This window comes from Orbicella faveolata, unplaced genomic scaffold (assembly GCF_042242905.1).
Source record: "Orbicella faveolata isolate gen_17 unplaced genomic scaffold, um_ofav_v1 contig_4, whole genome shotgun sequence".
Taxonomy (NCBI): Eukaryota; Metazoa; Cnidaria; class Anthozoa; order Scleractinia; family Merulinidae; genus Orbicella; species Orbicella faveolata.
Window position 1 is genome coordinate 2,561,093 of NW_028301569.1, and position 17,937 is coordinate 2,579,029.

At 36.8% G+C, this 17,937-nt stretch overlaps 1 protein-coding gene across 1 annotated transcript; it reads right to left on the reverse strand.

Moving 5' to 3' along the window:
* Positions 1-1,675: 1,675 nt before the first annotated feature.
* Positions 1,676-16,874, reverse strand: LOC110064056 (F-box/LRR-repeat protein 5-like). Its single transcript, XM_089275849.1, has 8 exons — positions 16,751-16,874; positions 15,127-15,465; positions 12,412-12,504; positions 11,334-11,836; positions 10,440-10,632; positions 6,747-6,829; positions 4,840-5,109; positions 1,676-2,936 (listed from the first exon to the last, which is right to left on the reverse strand). The coding sequence occupies exons 1-8, from the start codon at positions 16,844-16,846 to the stop codon at positions 2,708-2,710; spliced, it is 1,806 nt and encodes a 601-aa protein (XP_089131975.1). The 5' UTR covers positions 16,847-16,874; the 3' UTR covers positions 1,676-2,707.
* Between the last annotated feature and the right edge of the window lie 1,063 nt (positions 16,875-17,937).

The window sequence follows — 17,937 nt, forward strand, 5'->3', positions numbered from 1 at the left end:
ATAATCTTTGAGACACTGACAAATCACGATGGCTTGTGATAACTGAGTTCAATAATTGTGCTATTATCCGATCACCAAGTTTGTTTTCATATTTAAATCACTCTCTGATGGCTCAGGGAAGCAAGCTGCCATTTTTCACGATAGTGTGGTTGCAGTAATTTTATTTCGCATGAGAAAAATATTATTTGCAGCAACACACATTTAGACTGTATTGTGCATGAGCAGAACATTATTTTTAGGCAGTTATTTCCAGGTCACGTGGTGGGCACTAAGCCAATGAAAAGGAAGAAATTACTGCACTGAATGATAATTTGATATTCCTTGTCAGAATTTACTGTTGTAAAAAGACAAAAAAAAAAAACCCACACACAAAACATGAAATATCCCATCATCCAGCACATGGAAAGTACATCAAAATTTTACCGAGTTACAAACGAATTCACACTGTGATAACATGATGGCTGCAAACTTGCATAATTGCTGGGTCCTGCAGCCAACCGATTTTCTTCATTGTTTTCCAAATCAATGTCCTGCTATGGTTATTGTAAATAACACAGTGAAGCATTTTTGAATCTTAGTGGTTTAAAAGATTGGCACAGCTGGTTTGCAAAGCATCCACTAATATTGCCATTCCCCAGCCCTCTACAATATGGTAATCCACATCTACACATATTTAGGTCACCTTCACCATTTGGTTACATTACCCCTACAAATGTTGTTGTTACCCATTTCCATAGAATAGTTTTTCAATTGAGTGTCGTAAAACCAAAACCAAACAAGTTACTTGCCAATTTGGACTACTCAGCCAATCTCAAACCGTAGTAAAACCAAAACCAAAGTAATTGCCTGATTACTTTTGACACTCAATTGACACTCAGCTGAGTGGAGAGTGCACTGCAAGACTAAGTTATCTTGCCCAAGAGAACAACACAAAATTTCTGACCATAGTTCTTAATCATTTCCTACTGTTGAGGATATTGAGAAAAGATTTGTTCAAATTTAATGAAGTTTAATCATTGTGATTGATACACAGTGATATCTCTTTAGTAAAAGAACCAAAGGACCAGTGCTGAGAGTCTGTAAAGTAGAGGAAAGGACCACAACAATTCTAGTTTCTCAGGGACAAAGTGAACTTTCTGCAATAACAGAGGTGTCCATATCATAGAGGAGTCTGTAAAGAGAGGTGCAACTGTAGTGGACTGCATCAAAAAAGTTTACCGTATTTACTTGAATAAATGCCGCGGCTTATACTAAATTTTTCAACACTCAAGTGCAGCATTTATTTGAGGGTGGCATATGGCAAGAGCATTGAAAGAGCATTGAAGTATACTCACTTTGAACTGAAACGCATTGTTATCAATGAAAGCAAATTTCCAAAGCTTGTTTAAAATGAACTACTGTATATTGTTCTCAGGTTTTGATTATATTCCTTTGAGCTTTGAATGCACTGATATTAAAACATTGTTACAATCAAGGAAAATAAATTTTTTAGGCATGCTCAAACTTGATTATTACTGTATTTCTTTTTTGAGTTTATTCCAGGGCAGTGTTAAGTAATATTGCTGCTCTTAAATGCAGCGTTTATTTGAGGGCAGTGTTTAATCAAGTAAATACAGTAACCACGAAAGGAAAGAAAGTAAACACTCTTTACAAAGCCATCAAGTAAAACAGTTCCTTTTTTGAATTCATTATTTACTTTACTCTACTTCTTACAAATATGTCAGGCAAGTTACAATATTTATATTAGTAAAACCACTTATCTTGTGCTTTGAGCTTCTAATGTACATCATTATGCTGTCACAAATGGCATTTTTAGTATTATGAATTAACTTGTTTATTTTTCATCATATTATAATGTGCTTTAAGCTTTTAATTCAACCTCCATACAAAAAAATACACAACAGGAGTTTGGATAGTTGAAATTGTTAAACAAATGTGTTATTTTCTCTTAATCTTTTCTAAGCATGGAAAACCCACATGTCTCACAGGGATTTTCAGATGTTTTGTTATGGAAACAGAAATATGTCTTTTGTTGCATCACTTCTGAACCCTTACAACAGACATTTTCCATTCTGTGGCTAGCAACATTGACTAGCTGTTAACCAAAAAATCTCCTTACTAATTTTCCAGACCTGCTAATTTGTTTTAATAATATTTTAAAATTAGTTTTGGAAATTTAAATTGAACAGATTCAGAATGCCAAATGTCTATCTGTGGGTTTAAATGAGAGCTAAAGAAAACTACGTTTTCTTAAACGACAAAGTAAGCTCTTGGACCTCTGATGAAAAGGTGATTTCTGAACAATGCATAACAGTATTTTCACTAATAATGAACACAAAGCTACACAATGTACTATTATAGCCTGAACATACTTGAAAATATAATCAACAAACATCAAAGTAACCATGACAAAATTTCAATTCTGAAAAGAGCAATTCAATGAAAGCAGCTGGCTCTACAGGCTTGACATGAAACAACAGCTGCTAAAACCTGCACTTGACTTGTACTTACAAGTATGCAGTCATGTACATGTATTTTAAAGCAACATAAGAAATACAAGTAACTAAAATCAACTCATGAAAAATGTTGCATCACTGACAATATAGCAACAGTTTAACAAACTTATCTGCTCTTACTTTAATGAGATATACATTTATGTCAGTGTAGAGGTGCTGTTTTACTACAGGGTGCTGGGTTACTACAGCCTTCATTCACCAGTACGACAACAGACACGGTTTTTGCACTGCAAATTTTGACATCCACTGGCTGTGTCAGGGTATGGACCCTCATCAATATTATCACAGTAGAAAAACTGTGTGTGATCCAAATTAGGACAAACAAAAACCAAGTCCAAAAGTCCTTCAGCTGTCACTTGCAGACAGCCTGATAAATCCAGATGCCTCAGCTTTGGAAGTCCTCCATACCTTGCCAAAGCCCTGTAAACAAAAAAGTTACAAAATTAATCAACAGGATGAAATGATTACATGTAAGATGAAATCACAATTTTCATGACACATCCAGACTCCAGTCCCCTGAGCTACATAATGCCCTGTTAACACTTTTTTTGTCTCATGTTTCTGTTAAATTTTATCATCAGTCTTGTGTTTCCCTTTATATTAGCATCTACCTTTTTCAAACCAAAAGTGGACAAAGTCTTTATCCTATACCAGACTATGTAGCTCTAAAAGATAATTTCAATGTGACATTTAATTGTTGTTCATTATTCAATGTATATTTCTATGAATGATTGAATTCCAGTGAGGGATGTCTCTCTGAAGCATTAGCTGGGTGAACCTAACAGCATTCCTACATGTCCAAGGACCAGCTTTACTTCATATACACAACCACATCAGCTCTGCAGCTGTAATTTTTATTGTGTTAAATAAATGCTATTATTAATATGTATGATTATTATTATTTTTATTACTATTATTATTATATAGTATTTTTATTAGTAGTATTCATGCGGGAACGAGATAGATTCCATAAATTAGTAGAATGTGTATTGTAAAGTTTGAGAGTAATTTTCTTTTGTTTTGTTTTGTTTTTTAAAATTACTTCTCATGTACTGTAATCGATGACACAAACTGCAAATACTTTTGCTACGTTTCTGTGACATTTAAAGTCAATCCAATTCTCAGGTTTTCTCAATTTTATTCATTTCTGTAAAGTACATTTTGCTTCCTTTTTTAATGATTTTAATACAATTGTTACATGTAAATAGTTTTGTGCTGTTAATAGTTATCATGTGAAGTTTTAGTGAAGAATTTTAATGAGCCCCTAAAATTTTTATTAATTTTTAATGAAAACGTTATTCTTATTCTTATTCTTATTTTCATTCTCATTCTTCTTATTTTTATTCTTCTTACTATTAGTTACACAGGGTCCGAAATTGACTTTTTTCGGCAGGCGCCAACTGGTGACTGAAATTTTTTTTTCAGTCGCCAAATGGAAAAATGTGGTCGCCAAAAAGTGTCAATAAAATTTTTACTTTGCAGCGAAACACAAACCAAAATTTTTGGTCGCCACAGGCTTGCCAGCAAAACATCTGCAATCGATGTAATCAGGAATCAAACAAGTGCTGAAATCATCTTTTGACCACTTTGACAGATCTACATTTCCACCTTTTGACGCCCAAAGAATATCTAAATCTTCATCTAATTTCTTCACGATGTTCCGTCTCCACCTTGTAATAAATTACGGAAAGATTTCAGAACGTCTTTGGACACCACATCGCCTGGATAAATATTTGTGGTGAAAGAACGCACGTGGTGTCTTGCGCCCGCAATACGTATGTTATGGGAAACTGCTGAAAAAACATGGCAACGAAGCTTCGCACTGATCGTCGCTGTGAGACGTTGTGGTAGATTTATAATAACAGGAATATCGGTTTTATACTTCAAAAGCAGTGGAAAGGTAAAAAGGAAGTGACCAATTGACGGGCGGCTTTGAATTTTATTTTAATCGATTGGGCTGAAAATCAAAGTTATCGTTAGTGTAATTATCGTGGCATGAAATAGTTAATTGCCCGCTGGCGACCAGTTGTGAAATTCTGGTCGCCAGTGCAAAATTTTTAGTCGCATTGGCGACCAGGAAAGCGCAGTTTCGGACCCTGTTACACCTGTAAAATATCTCACATAGAAAGCTATTAATTTTGTTGAAAGCCAGGTAGGGAGTTGTTATACATGTGAGTGGTAACTTATGACTTTTCAGAGCCAGTGGGCTCAAGAGCAATCTGCATTAACATACATTTTAGCACACAGCAGTAAGCAGTGTTGCTAAACACTAACCTCTGAGCCAGGGTTATCAATTGGGAAATACAAATTTAATTGAAATTACCTTAGTCCTGCATCAGTAACCTGGTAACATCCAGACAGTCCCAGATAAACAAGCCCTCGTTTAGCAGTCTCTGGAGTGATGCTTATCAGTTTACCACATGAACACTGTGTATGGCAGTCACAACTGCTGTCCTCAATATCAGAGATTCCTGATCCAACAGGAAGTTTTCCCAGAGAGGACGACAACTTGAACAGGGTTTTATCTGTGATGTTCTTGCAACCAGATACTTCAAGAAGTTGTAACTGCAAGCCACCACCCTTTCTGAACAGCCTGAAATTACAAGAAATGAGATATGTGAGCATGCATCTATAACGCAATGTTCAATGGCACAAACAAACAACAAAATGTTGTCAATTATAATTTCTGCTCTCCAGAAAATGTGTGGTAGCAATGACAGAAGAGCAATCCCTCCAGACTTTCTTAGCAGTGACATGATATTAAATATTGTAATATATTTTTCTGATGGCTACAATAAACTTGTTGTTGTTGTTGTCAATCACTACTCAAACCACATTGTGACATTATATTCAAAATCCCATGTCTTTTTCAAGCTGGCTACAGATAACATATTTTGTAAACTGCTGAACATGAACTTCTTTGACTCTATCAGTATAATTTGGACCCAGTCAGATTCTTTACATTTCTCTCCAACCTCCCATGTGACTTCAAATGATATCAGAACTATAGATTGTGGGTTTGGTTCAACTGAGTCAACTAGTGAAGATGTAAACTGTTGAAGACCCTGACCAGCACTGAATAATAATATATAGATTTAGCCAAGCCTACAAGCGGAGCTCCTGGACCGGGTTGTTTAAAGCCCGATTAAACTAACCCAGGATATGCGAGAATTTTGATTTGAGTTTTGTAACTTTACGGTGAGGTTTTCTGTTTCTGTTGTTTGGCCTTCTGTTTTGAGTTTGAATAATCTTAAGGTCCTCAAAATACACAAAATAAAAACAGCGAAAAACATTTGAATACAAGAAAAATTATACTTCGCTTAACTTCTATAATCCCGGGTTAGCGTTAACCGGCTTCTTAACAACCCGGCTAACACGTTAACCTGACATGAGCCCACGATTCAATTGAAAACAAGCACTTAGTCAGCAGTCAACTTCAAAAAACACGTGACCTTGCTGAACTCTTAACTTGAGCCTGCGATATGGTCACATGATACTGGTCCATGGATACCTTGTTTTGACAGGTCAATTGACCAGAACATGGATGTCCAATATCAAATAGGGATGCTACAAACTGAGGGTGCGTGTCTCTGTCAGCCTATAAGCATGGCTGCCATCTTGGGTGACTCCGTCGTCGCCACACGTACGCGCCCACAAGCAATATCGCTAGCGATGATAACCATATGAGAAAATCAATTCATGGGTTTCCTTTTCTTTCCTATATGTGTATGGGGCTCCGTCGGGCCGCCAGAGCTCCGCTAATAATAATAATAATAATAATAATAATAATAATAATAATAACAATAACCATAACAACAATAACAATAACACAACAATAACAATAATTTACTAATAATAATAATAATAATAATAATTAATTGAGCTGGGGAAATCTTTATTGTGTGATGTTACAGTTTTGTTCATTTCTGACTGATCAAAAACAGATGACAGTCACAGGGCTACACTTACCACACCATCTCCCAAAATGATATTTAATGATCTTGACAAAACTATTTAGTTACAATATTATTCTTTATTGTATGGCTGTGTCTCACAAGGACTGGGAACTACCGAACTCAAAAATTTCATTGGCCGAAATCAATATTGACTGCGGTCTAGATTTTCCCATCCAGACTGGTATCTAGACCGGTTTCATTTTGCGTTGAAAAAGTAGCAAACTAAAATACAAAGGTCCTCAAAAGTATTCTGTATTATATTATGTACGCTTACCCTTTCAAACCCAAGTCTGACACTGCAGTTTGGGATAAATCAAGCTGCCTGATATTAGGACAATGTGACAAGATCTTGAATGCCTACACATTACACACCAAGAAGAATTAAATAATCATTACACCATTATCATAACCAAAAGATAAGCATCTCATATGTTTTTAATGTAAACAACAAAAATCCCATGCTTGTCAATTGTGTTGTCTGCCAGTTTTATAACACTGCCAGCTTCAGGTTTAGAAATGGTCAGTTCTAAATCAAGGGTGCAACTTAGTTCCTAGGCAATGATTTCATATTATTTTATTCAAATCACTTACCTTAAAGACTGGTCACCAAAATAAGACAAAAAAATTTACAAATAAAATCAGTAATATTTGTTATTATTTATTATGAGGGGCAAAGGTTTATGTATCTAACCAGATGCATTTGCCAAAGCTCACTATTATTTTACGCTTCCTTGCCATTTAATCTTCCAAAGTTTAATTACCAAAATTTGTGAAATTTTATTAATGACAAATTTAAATACTCTGGTCTCCATGCTCTTTCTAAAGTTCATTTGTGATATTCCTACAGGGATGATATGGAACGCCAGAACTGTCTTATGATACTTTTTTTTTATTATATTGGGTGGTTATGTCATTATATTTAGTACTTATGTTATTATATTTGGTGATTAACTCATTATACTCGGTGCTTATTCCATTATACTCGGTGCTCATGCCTTTATATGCGGTGCTGTCTTCATTATATTCGGTGCTTCCCTTCGTTATATTCGGTGCTTTCTTTGTTATATTAGGTGCTTTTTTCATTATATTCGGTGCTGTTTTTATTATATTCGGTGCTTTCTTCGTTATGTTCGGTTCTTACTTTGTTTGGTGTTTTCTTCATTATTACGGGTGCTAACACTATTATATTCGGTGCAAAGGCCATTATATTCGGTACTTCCTTGTTCGGTGCTTACTTCATTATATTCGGTGCTTTCTTCATTATATACGGTGCTTTCTTCGATATGATCGTCACTAGTCTTCGCAAGGGGCCGTACAATTTGGAGGTAGTCTAGGGAAAGCCAGGTAAAACGGGTGTCACAAAAACTCAGACCCCCAAACCTCAGACCCTGAAAACTCAGACCCCTCGAAATTAAAAACTCAATTGTTATCACCTGAATTGCTCTATGGCCACAATGGGGCGAGATGTTTATCTTCTCCGGTTTATGTTGTTGCGTCCATCGAACGGTGAAAAACAAATATTTAACTTCTCAGGTTTATCACTGTCGCGTCGGTCAAATATTGAAGAACGAACAAGGTTTAGAACAGCAGCCGACACTGTTTTTCAAAACAGACCTTTTTTATGCAATCGTATGCAGCAAAAAAATGTGTTGCTCTCTGAAACATACTCGTTTGATCGCAATCTGCTTTTTGACTTTATGTGCGTTGCGTGACTGTCGGCACGTAACCCGCAGAAATAAACAAAATTTAGAAAAAAAAGAAAACAAGAGTACTTAGAGATAGCCATGTTTGCATTCCAACTTATAACGGGAATAGTGAATATTTCTTACAGGAAACAGTAAGTTTCAAACCAAACACTTAATATTATTAAATCTGCCTCGTGGCGGGGCCTTTGCGCCAGTTTTCAATTTTCGTTCACTCACATTTCAAGACCAGACATGGCGGTTCAATCGGTTCGACCTTCAAGTGCTTTTTACGTGTTGACTTTTTCGTGCCGACAGTCACGCAACGCACATAAAGTCAAAAAGCAGATTGCGATCAAACGAGTATGTTTCAGAGAACAACACATTTTTTTGCTGCATACGATTGCATAAAAAAGGTCTGTTTTGAAAAACAGTGTCGGCTGCTGTTCTAAACCTTGTTAGTTCTTCACTGTTTGACCGACGCGACAGCGATAAACCTGAGAAGTTAAGTAGTAACAATCTTTTATTAGGAAGCTCCATCTCTAAAAGTGGTTGAGAAGCTTGTAGAGTTGATATTCAATCTTTTCACTCTGGCATGACGACCAGCAAAACACCAAGCTGTCGGAGCTTTCCAGAAAGGCTTTATTACGTGCAAGCTTCTACTTCATGCCTCTCTAGCCTTGGCTCTAATAGCACTCACCGGAGATGTTGAACTCAACCCTGGATATAGGAGTTTGGAGGATGTTAGGATGTTAAATATTTGTTTTTCACCGTTCGATCGACGCGACAACATAAACCGGAGAAGATAAACATCTCGCTCCATTGTGGCCATAGAGCAATTCAGGTGATAACAATTGAGTTTTTAATTTCGAGGGGTCTGAGTTTTCGGGGTCTGAGGTTTCGGGGTCTGAGTTCTCGTGACACCCATTTTTCCCGGCTTTCCCTAGACTACCTCCAAATTGTATGGCCCCTTGCGAAGACTGGTGACGATCATATCGAAGAATGCACCGAATATAATGAAGAAAGCACCAAATATAATGAAGTAAGCACCGAACAAGGAAGTACCGAATATAATGGCCTTTGCACCAAATATAAGGAAGAGAGCACTGAATATAATAGTGTTAGCACCCGTAATAATGAAGAAAACACCAAACAAAGTTAGAACCGAATATAACGAAGAAAGCACCGAATATAATAAAAACAGCACCGAATATAATGAAAAAAGCACCTAATATAACGAAGAAAGCACCGAATATAACGAGGGAAGCACCGAATATAATGGAATAAGCACCGAATATAATGAAGACAGCACCGCATATAGAGACATAAGCACCGAGTATAATGGAATAAGCACTGAGTATAATGAGTTAATCACTGAATATAATAACATAAGTACTAAATATAATGACATAACCACCCAATATAATAAAAAAAAGTATCATAAGACAGTTCTGGCATTCCATAGGATGACATCATGATCATACTGGTGCAAACCGATCCAAAACTGTTTTTCCAATGTGACTCAGATTGACACTCAACTTGGGGTTTAGGTTGGGCTCCTAGTGTGGTTTTTGACTGCCCCCCCCCCCCCCCCCTCAACCACCCCACCACACTGGAAACTTTTCTTATTACATTACCAATGCCAGCATAACATAATTTATAATGTAATTTATAGTTGTCATGGTGATTAAAACAATGTCAGTGCACTCTTAAGGTCAATGCATCAGTCATTATGTTCAAAGCTACATCAAGATGAGGATAATATAAAGCAACAATCTTGTTGAAAGCAGTCAAGCTAAACCAAGGTTGTCAAAAGTAGCCAGCTGCCAGTGGATGTCATCATGTACTAGTCTTGATCATCTTGACTGGCTACACTAGTACTGTTAAGATATTAGTCTCACTGATTCTTTGGAAAAAGATTGTTAAAGCAGTTGCTTACTCCAAACAAAACAACACCTACTTTGACAGTTTGTGACAACCATGAACATATCATTGCCAGGAAAGAGTAAGTTGTGACAAAATGATGTTTACACTCAGCCACTCATTATACACTATCTCTGGTTGAATTTACTGATTATCCTTAACTGTACTCAATACTGTTATTAACTTCCTTTTAAATAAGTTCAATACATACAAGTTTGTTGAGATGTTAGAGATCCATTTCTGAATCTTCCAATTTATTAATATATAATTTCTCTATAGTGAGCATAGGATGCAGATCAAGGCTTGACAGTGAGAATAGCAATTATTCACTTAAAATCTCTTTATTGTTGTTTGTCACTCACCAGACCATTACTCAGCATTGGACAGCAGCCAAGTTTTAACACCCACACAGATGGGCCCACCACTGGGATAAGGTATCGAACCAAGCCCAGCAGCTGACGCATCTCAGTGGGTGTCTCACCATCACTGTCTGTCTCAGAGATTGACTCAGTATCACTGGAACCTTCCTTCTCAGAATCTGTGTCAGTAAAAGAACTTTTACACAGAAAAATGAATTAGGATAGTGAGTAGCATCTAATTTCTACAATATCAATTACAAATTATTATTACAATATCATTACAATATCATTGCAATATCTACAATTGTAACACAAACAGTTTTATAAGAAGAATGCAGCAATTTACTGTAGGGACAATGTTACATAACTGCAGAACTGTGTTATGTATTTTTTTAAAATCTTTTTTATCTTATTCTTTTATTTAGTGTAAGCGTAGAACCATGTATTTAATTAACAGACCTTTAGATCCCTCCACGATTTTCCGTGCTCACATACTGAGCACACTTATCATCACCTGATCACACAACAAAAACTGTATGGAGAGTTTGATGCTTCAAGCTTAGGACTGACAAAATGGCCAGCAACTTAAATGTGAGAAGTTTTTTTTGTTCACTTTCTAGGTATCCTACCAACAGTGTATCATGATCTTACAGTACTCATAAATACACACTTTCTACCTCTGAAGTTCACAGGATTTCGAGTAAATGTGTCAAGTCAATCTCCAAAACAGTTTCATATTGTCAGTCTGAGTGGATATGACGCCAAAAAGTTCAGTTTCATCAAGCACCATAAAAAATTTAGTAAAAAATCAGAATGTTCTAGGCTTAGCCAATAGGCTGTCAGTGGATGAGTTAAAGATAACAAGAAAGACAATGATAACCCATTAATATTTCTTACCTGCTAAAGGTTGTAGACTCCAAAGTTTGAACCTCAGAATCACAGTTACAACTGCACATATCTCCACTGTCTGCCCCAAACCTCCAATCCTTTTTGAAGATCCAACGCACAGGGTACAGCTCTCTCCACAACTCACCATCTCTAGCAGATTGTGACCAAAGCCGACAAACCTGGGCACAGTGGCACAAGTCTTTAGGTCCCAGGTATGAGAAAATCTTCAATGTGACTTCAGCAGGAAAATGCAGAAGCAAAGGTTGGTCTTGTGCAACCACAACATCATCATCTGTAGTCAAAGTCCTTTTTAAATTCTCAACATCCTTAACAGTGGATGTGTTAGTCTTTGAGTAAGTCCTTTCTTTTAAGTAATGTTCTCTCACGTTAGTCCTTTGTGAGGCAGATTTTTCAAAGTCAGTGTTATCACTTTCTTGATCAAAACTGTCAATTTGTTTATTGTCTTTTTGTGAGGAGCAAAAAGAAAACTCTGTATTGTGGGCTTTGGCATGCTGAAAGAAAAAAAAAACAGACTTGGTCACAAATTTAATCAACACATAATGCCAAGGGCATCCTACCGGTAGCCCCATCAACAAATTTAAATTTGTCAGATTTAATCTTTGAGGTTGTTCATTTCACAAACTTTAACGAGGTCTTGTGATAATATTTTTGCCTTAAATTTATTCTAGTTCATGAAAAATAATCCATTTCTTTAAATGTTCATTTGAAAATTTGGTAGTGCATCCGTTTCATCTGCTCTTAGTACTGTTTTGAGTAAATCATGAAAAAAAAAAACTGCCCAAAAGCAATGACATATATATGTAACTTGACTGTGGAAGACATTAGACTTATTTTGTTGGCTCTCTTGAGATTTAACTTCAGATCTCAACAGGAATAGTATGCACTAGGAATACTGAAAAAGAGCCATTACGTCAACTTCTTAAGTGAACTTTGCAGATTGAAAGCTCAGGTTTACTCTTCTGAAGTCCTGAGTCAACAAGTATTTACCGAAGAATTAAATACAAATAACATGCCTTACAAAATGTTAGAAACTGAAGAAATTCTTTGAAGGCAAAACCCTACATACCTCACTGAAAACAGAATGTAGATGAAGAACTCTGGCTTTGATCTCTTTCAACTCTTCAAAAGTGAAATATTCCATAAGTAACGGTTGGAATACCTGAAACATAATAAATCATTCAAGACTGAATATATACAAAATGTATCTTACTGTCTAGTAATTCAAGAGCCAGCCACTGTAAGTAGTATCATTGCTTGAATTTCAATGTAAACAAAGTGAACATAGAATGTAACGTAATTGGATAAACTTGACAGGAACAAAATACACATATACAAACAGCCATGTACAATGTATACTGTTGTTTTCTACGCAAGGCCTGCTGGATTTACTTTTTGGTAAATGCGTTACATAACAATCATTGTCACAAAGCATTTTTTTTCCAATCAGTTGCACATTTCACTTGTAACCAGTAAAAAGTTCATACCATAGAATTACAAAAGTAACTGCCTTGCCACTTACAAATTACATGTACGTTTAGCAGGCCAAAGAGGTCACTATACTTCCAGGAAGCCATTATTGTTACTTTCAGTTTAATTCTCAGCTACTGAACACAAAGAGATTTTGTAGCATGAATTACAGGGCAACATGATAAGCAAATGAAGATTTGGAGGACTATATGCAATTGGGCCAGGCCAACGGTTAAGAAGTCCACATTCAAATGTAAGTGCTGCCATTAGGTTTTTGGTCACCGGCTTGATCTTAACATAAACTCCTGCAACAAGCTTGCAACTACACTCAGCAGTATCACTCATTATTATTTGGCTAGCTCCGTGAGCAGGCAAGATGAATCAAATACTGCGCTGTGATTGGCAACCCTAGCGGGTAAGATGGAGCTATCTTGCCCACTCAGGACTACCCGCCGTGTCCTGCAAGAAAAATTTCCTCGAAAGCCATATAATAAATCCTTTATTGACCAAGCTTGTTTGGTCAAGATGGCTGGATATTGGCCTCGTTCTTTTTTTGCGAGTTTATGGAGCTCGGCTCTGTCTCGGTCCATAAACGCGCAAGAAAAGAACTTGGCCAATATCCAGCCATCTTGACCTCACACTTGGTCAATAAGCCATATTTACTGTATACAACCCTTAACGACAACCCAGAATGTGTGAAAACTTTGTTCTAAACTTTCACTCTTACCTATCTGTACTCTTACCTATCAATTAGAGTCAAGCATGTTATTGTTTATTTCTTCGATGACGTATACCATTCAAAACTTAGCACTGAGGAAGGGCTAGGCCCGAAACGTCTGCTAAATAATTGACTTTTTTGATACTATTTTTTAGAATCTATAACTTTTGAACTATTTACAGTACACTGTGCAGTGCACCCACAGATGCTTTTGCACTACTTCAGAGATGGCACACTTTTCCGATTTTTTCATTCAAACAAAAAATAAGCCTCTGTCACCACTTGATTTATCATGCTGAATATACTACATGTAAATACACTGTATGTGTTCAAAGTTTCAATGTGTTGCAAACTCATGGAAATATGGAAAGGTATGCCAGGGTGCAAGCACTTGTCCCTGATATACATTTTATTCCAATGAAACTTAGATTGCTTATTTCACGGTTGTGTTCCAGAAGAGCATGGTGCCACAGACAGCCAACATTTGCCTTCAGGCAACTAAGAAAATTACTTTTTCTTGTAAACTTAAGTGCTGGGCACCCAGGATTTCATCATTAGGAACCGTTGGACTCTTTGTAATTTTTCTTAGACCCCAGCCTTGACACATGTATTTACTAAAATTCAGAATGATAAATTGATCTATGGGTGTGTTTTTTTTTCTATAGTACATTTGACATTGTGTGACATTGTTAAAGTAGTTATTTTAATTAGGACACCAACACATGTTATAAATAACATGTTGCTTGACTTGAAACCTTACACAATAGATTTTGCTTTTGAGTGGTATGTTTTGATAGGGCTGTTACTTCTGGGAGGTAAGAGGGAGCAATACTTAATCTAGAATTTCCTCAGTATCAAAATGAAGATCAAAATGGTACAGATTTTTAATAACTCTCTCTTCCACAGAAATTGCCAGGAAAGAGAGAGAAAGGGAACACACAGTATAAAGGGAATGTTACACTTAAAAATGGCAAATAGGTTCTCTTCTCTCTTTTTCCAATCACTTTCACCAATCTCTTGTAATAAGTATATCATTGAGGCAAAACATGTATTTTCAGCAGTGAATCCCAAAGATCTGTTAATTTTATACCATGCCTTGAAGAAAACAGCTAATCAGGGGTTCTGATGTGTCCCACTGGTCATCATGAATGAAACTGCTCAGAGCCACCGTGTGTTCCTGACAAAAGCCTAGCTGGCAGCATGTGTAAGGTGATTTCTATTCAGCTCAGTTCAAATTTTGAGAGAATCTTCAAATTTGAATGATGAACTGAGTTATTCTCTAGAGTTTTGAGTTTCTATATTCTAAAACTTTGGACAAAACTGTTACTAAAGAGGAAACCTTCGGGGAAGACTCAGGAAATTGTTTCACAGTGAATGAACAATCAAAACAACAGTAAGGCTCAATTGAATTGGGCTGAATTGAAGGTGCATCTCTGATCCTTCTCAAAAAGAGCAGGAAAGAAAAATAATTTTGGTCCTTTGGGTCTTACATTCTCACCAAAATCTGGGAGCCTGAGTGCCCTTCCCAGATCCACCCCTAAATTAATTAAATGCTATGTTATTGTGTTTTCACGATTTGCATTGCACCTGCATTACCTCTTCTTCATGCCTCATGTGTGGAAGGAAATCTTTTTGAAATGATTCCAAAGCTCCTTTCAACCTGTCCTCAAAAGCATTCCTGTTCAAATTAGTCCTGCTTTTTGAAGCACACTTAAGTCCTTTCTTTGTCAGGGACAATATTTCCAGAACATGATTGTCTTTGTGAATGTCACGCACAATAGCCTGAATTTGTTCATTAATCAAGCGATGCTGAAGAACTGTCATAATACAAGTGTTTTCAATTTCTTCATGATGTTTGAGTTCTTGGAAAGTAGAGTTGATACACCCCAAAAGTCTCATAAGGGACACATCATCTTTGAAGTTTGTGGTTGATAGCTGAAAAAAAAAAGCAACTAGTAATCATGAACTCATCAAGAAAGTCTTGTTTTATATACACAATCATGGTTGCCACAGGCATAACTTTTCAAAATTCCATGACTTTTTCCTGATAAAAATAAAATTTCCCTAACCAAATAAATACAAAATGTCAGAGAAAACAACAGTTTCTAGCCTCATTTTTCAGCCATCCTTTCTACTCTTTCATTAAGACTGATAAGTTTTCAAGAAATTTTCCTTCTTCTTTACGTAAAAATATCACCAAGATCACAGAGCCAGAACTGTTTCTTCCAACCTTCACAGGTATTAAATCAGCCCTGTTAAATTATTCCAATTTTCCCTGACTTTTCTTCAAAATGTAAAATTTCCCCTGACTCAAAATTCCCTGACTTTTCGCTGAACTTGAAGAATTTATTATTTTCCCTGACCATTTCCTGACCTGTGGCAAGCCTGACAATAAATGTTCACACGCAAGCAGACATAATTTATTTTGTGGTGCTCCCCTGTAAGCACTTAATAGCTTCAAATCAAACTTGCCATTTGTTAAATTTATCAACTAAATTATGAGTTTTTTTTACAAGTCAAATCCTTCCTAAAGCCCTGGCCAAACGATTACAACAGTTCAAGCAACGTATTGCAACATTGTTGGCCCAGTATTTGCAAGCCCCGGCCAAACCATCACAACATTTTGACGCAACATTTTTGGGTGCAACATGTTGTGCTCATTTGGCCTATTGCGACGTGTTGCAACATGTTGGGAGTTGAAAATCGTACTAGTGCGCATCCCCTGGCGCAACATTGTCGCACGACTACAACATCATGCAACATCCACAAATGTTGCGTGAAAATGTGATCATCTTCTAATTTGAGCTAACAACACCCAGCATGTCGCAACATGGTGGCCAAACACCCAACAATGTTGCGATATGTTGCGTTGAAATGTTGCGATCGTTTGGCCGGGGCTTAATAGTTGAGTCAATGTTTCTGTCCAGAGCAAGTCATCTAAACCGTATCCGAGGATCTAACAAATTCGCAAATATAATGCTTGTGTATGCCAGGAAAACGAAAAACATGTAAAAAGTATTATGAGAAGATTGACGAAATTCCCATTAAACGTAAATTAGATCACACTGTAACGACCAGAAATTGCCAATCAAGATTGTTCAAAACAAAAACCTGCAGATTACAAATATGGTTAAAGTGAAATACTTCGATCGGCCCGTTCAAGAGTGACAACAGTACATAAGCTAACAAATACGCTTTCCTCCAAACGTCAAGAACATACCTTTTCTAATGCTTCATAAACGAGCTGTTTCATTCGCATGTGAGGCCCAGTAAATACATCTATTTCTTCCGGACAAGGGTAATGACACAGCGCCATCTTGATTTACATGACACAACACATACCATACAACCTCGAAGACTGATGGGAAATGACGTCATATAAATGTCTTTTGTTTGTGATTTTCCCAAATACGGCCAGGCACTTCAATTGCATTTGTTGAACTGAAATCTACTTCCTTGTTTTTAGCCCTGTTCTTCTTCCCAAAATAATTGTTCTATTTTGCCTTGCAGAATTTTTATTCTAACTTACTTTTATATTTTGAAGCATTTGGCAGTAGAATTTGGAAACTAAGAAAGAGACCCTTGGATAATTATTCAGGACACTCCCTGTAGGAAGACAAACAATAGACTGCAAGACTGATACTACGTGAAAAACGTTTCGAGACACCAACATGACAAGAACCGATAAAGTAGGATTGCAACAGTGGACAGCTGTTTCGCCCTTCTTGGGGCTCGTCAGTACTGTGTAGCGAAGATATGTAACGCCAGCCCAACAGCCAACGCACATAATTTGCAAAATGACCCGTTCCTTATATTAAGTTCCGTACTTTCAACTCACTTGCCGAAACACGTGATGTGACAACGCGTGTTTCGGGGCGCAAGGAGACAAAGTGTCAAGATTGGTGTCTCGAAAAGCAAAGGAATAAATGTGGCTGGACTGGGCCAGCCTAAACATTTAAACGTTCAACCGCATGGTCAGTATACAGTACCATGCTTTAAAAACGCAGCGTATCGGATCTGAAAAGACCTACGGTCCGAAAATACATAAAATGAGAAACCAGAAACTGCAAGGGACCGCATACGATAAACGCTGCCAACGTGGGATCTACAAGAGATATGATCTCTTGTAGATCCTACGTTGGCAGCGTTTATCGTATGCGGTCCCTTGCAGTTTCTGGTTTACTCCCTGTAAGACAGCTCCTCTGCATTCAAAGGTGTTACCTGATTTCCAATAAGAATGATCATGTACCTGTTCCTGGTACCTAACGTTTTTGAAAAACCCAAAATTCTATCCAAATATAATTTTAACCATTTTTTAAACGAAAATATTGGTTCATAGAATAACAGCTCCCTGGATTGATTCCCACGCGGAAATACGAAAAAATACTTTTGATCAAGATAATCCCA

What these genes read in the sequence shown, in the direction of transcription:
- LOC110064056 (XM_089275849.1), bottom strand. Translation starts at nt 16,846, where the DNA reads ATGGCGCTGTGTCATTACCCTTGTCCGGAAGAAATAGATGTATTTACT. An exon ending in GAGTCTACAACCTTTAGCAG is followed by an intron (nt 10,633 to 11,333) that starts GTAAGAAATATT and finishes TCTGTGTAAAAG; the next exon opens with TTCTTTTACTGACACAGATT. An exon ending in CAATGCTGAGTAATGGTCTG is followed by an intron (nt 6,830 to 10,439) that starts GTGAGTGACAAA and finishes TGTAATGTGTAG; the next exon opens with GCATTCAAGATCTTGTCACA.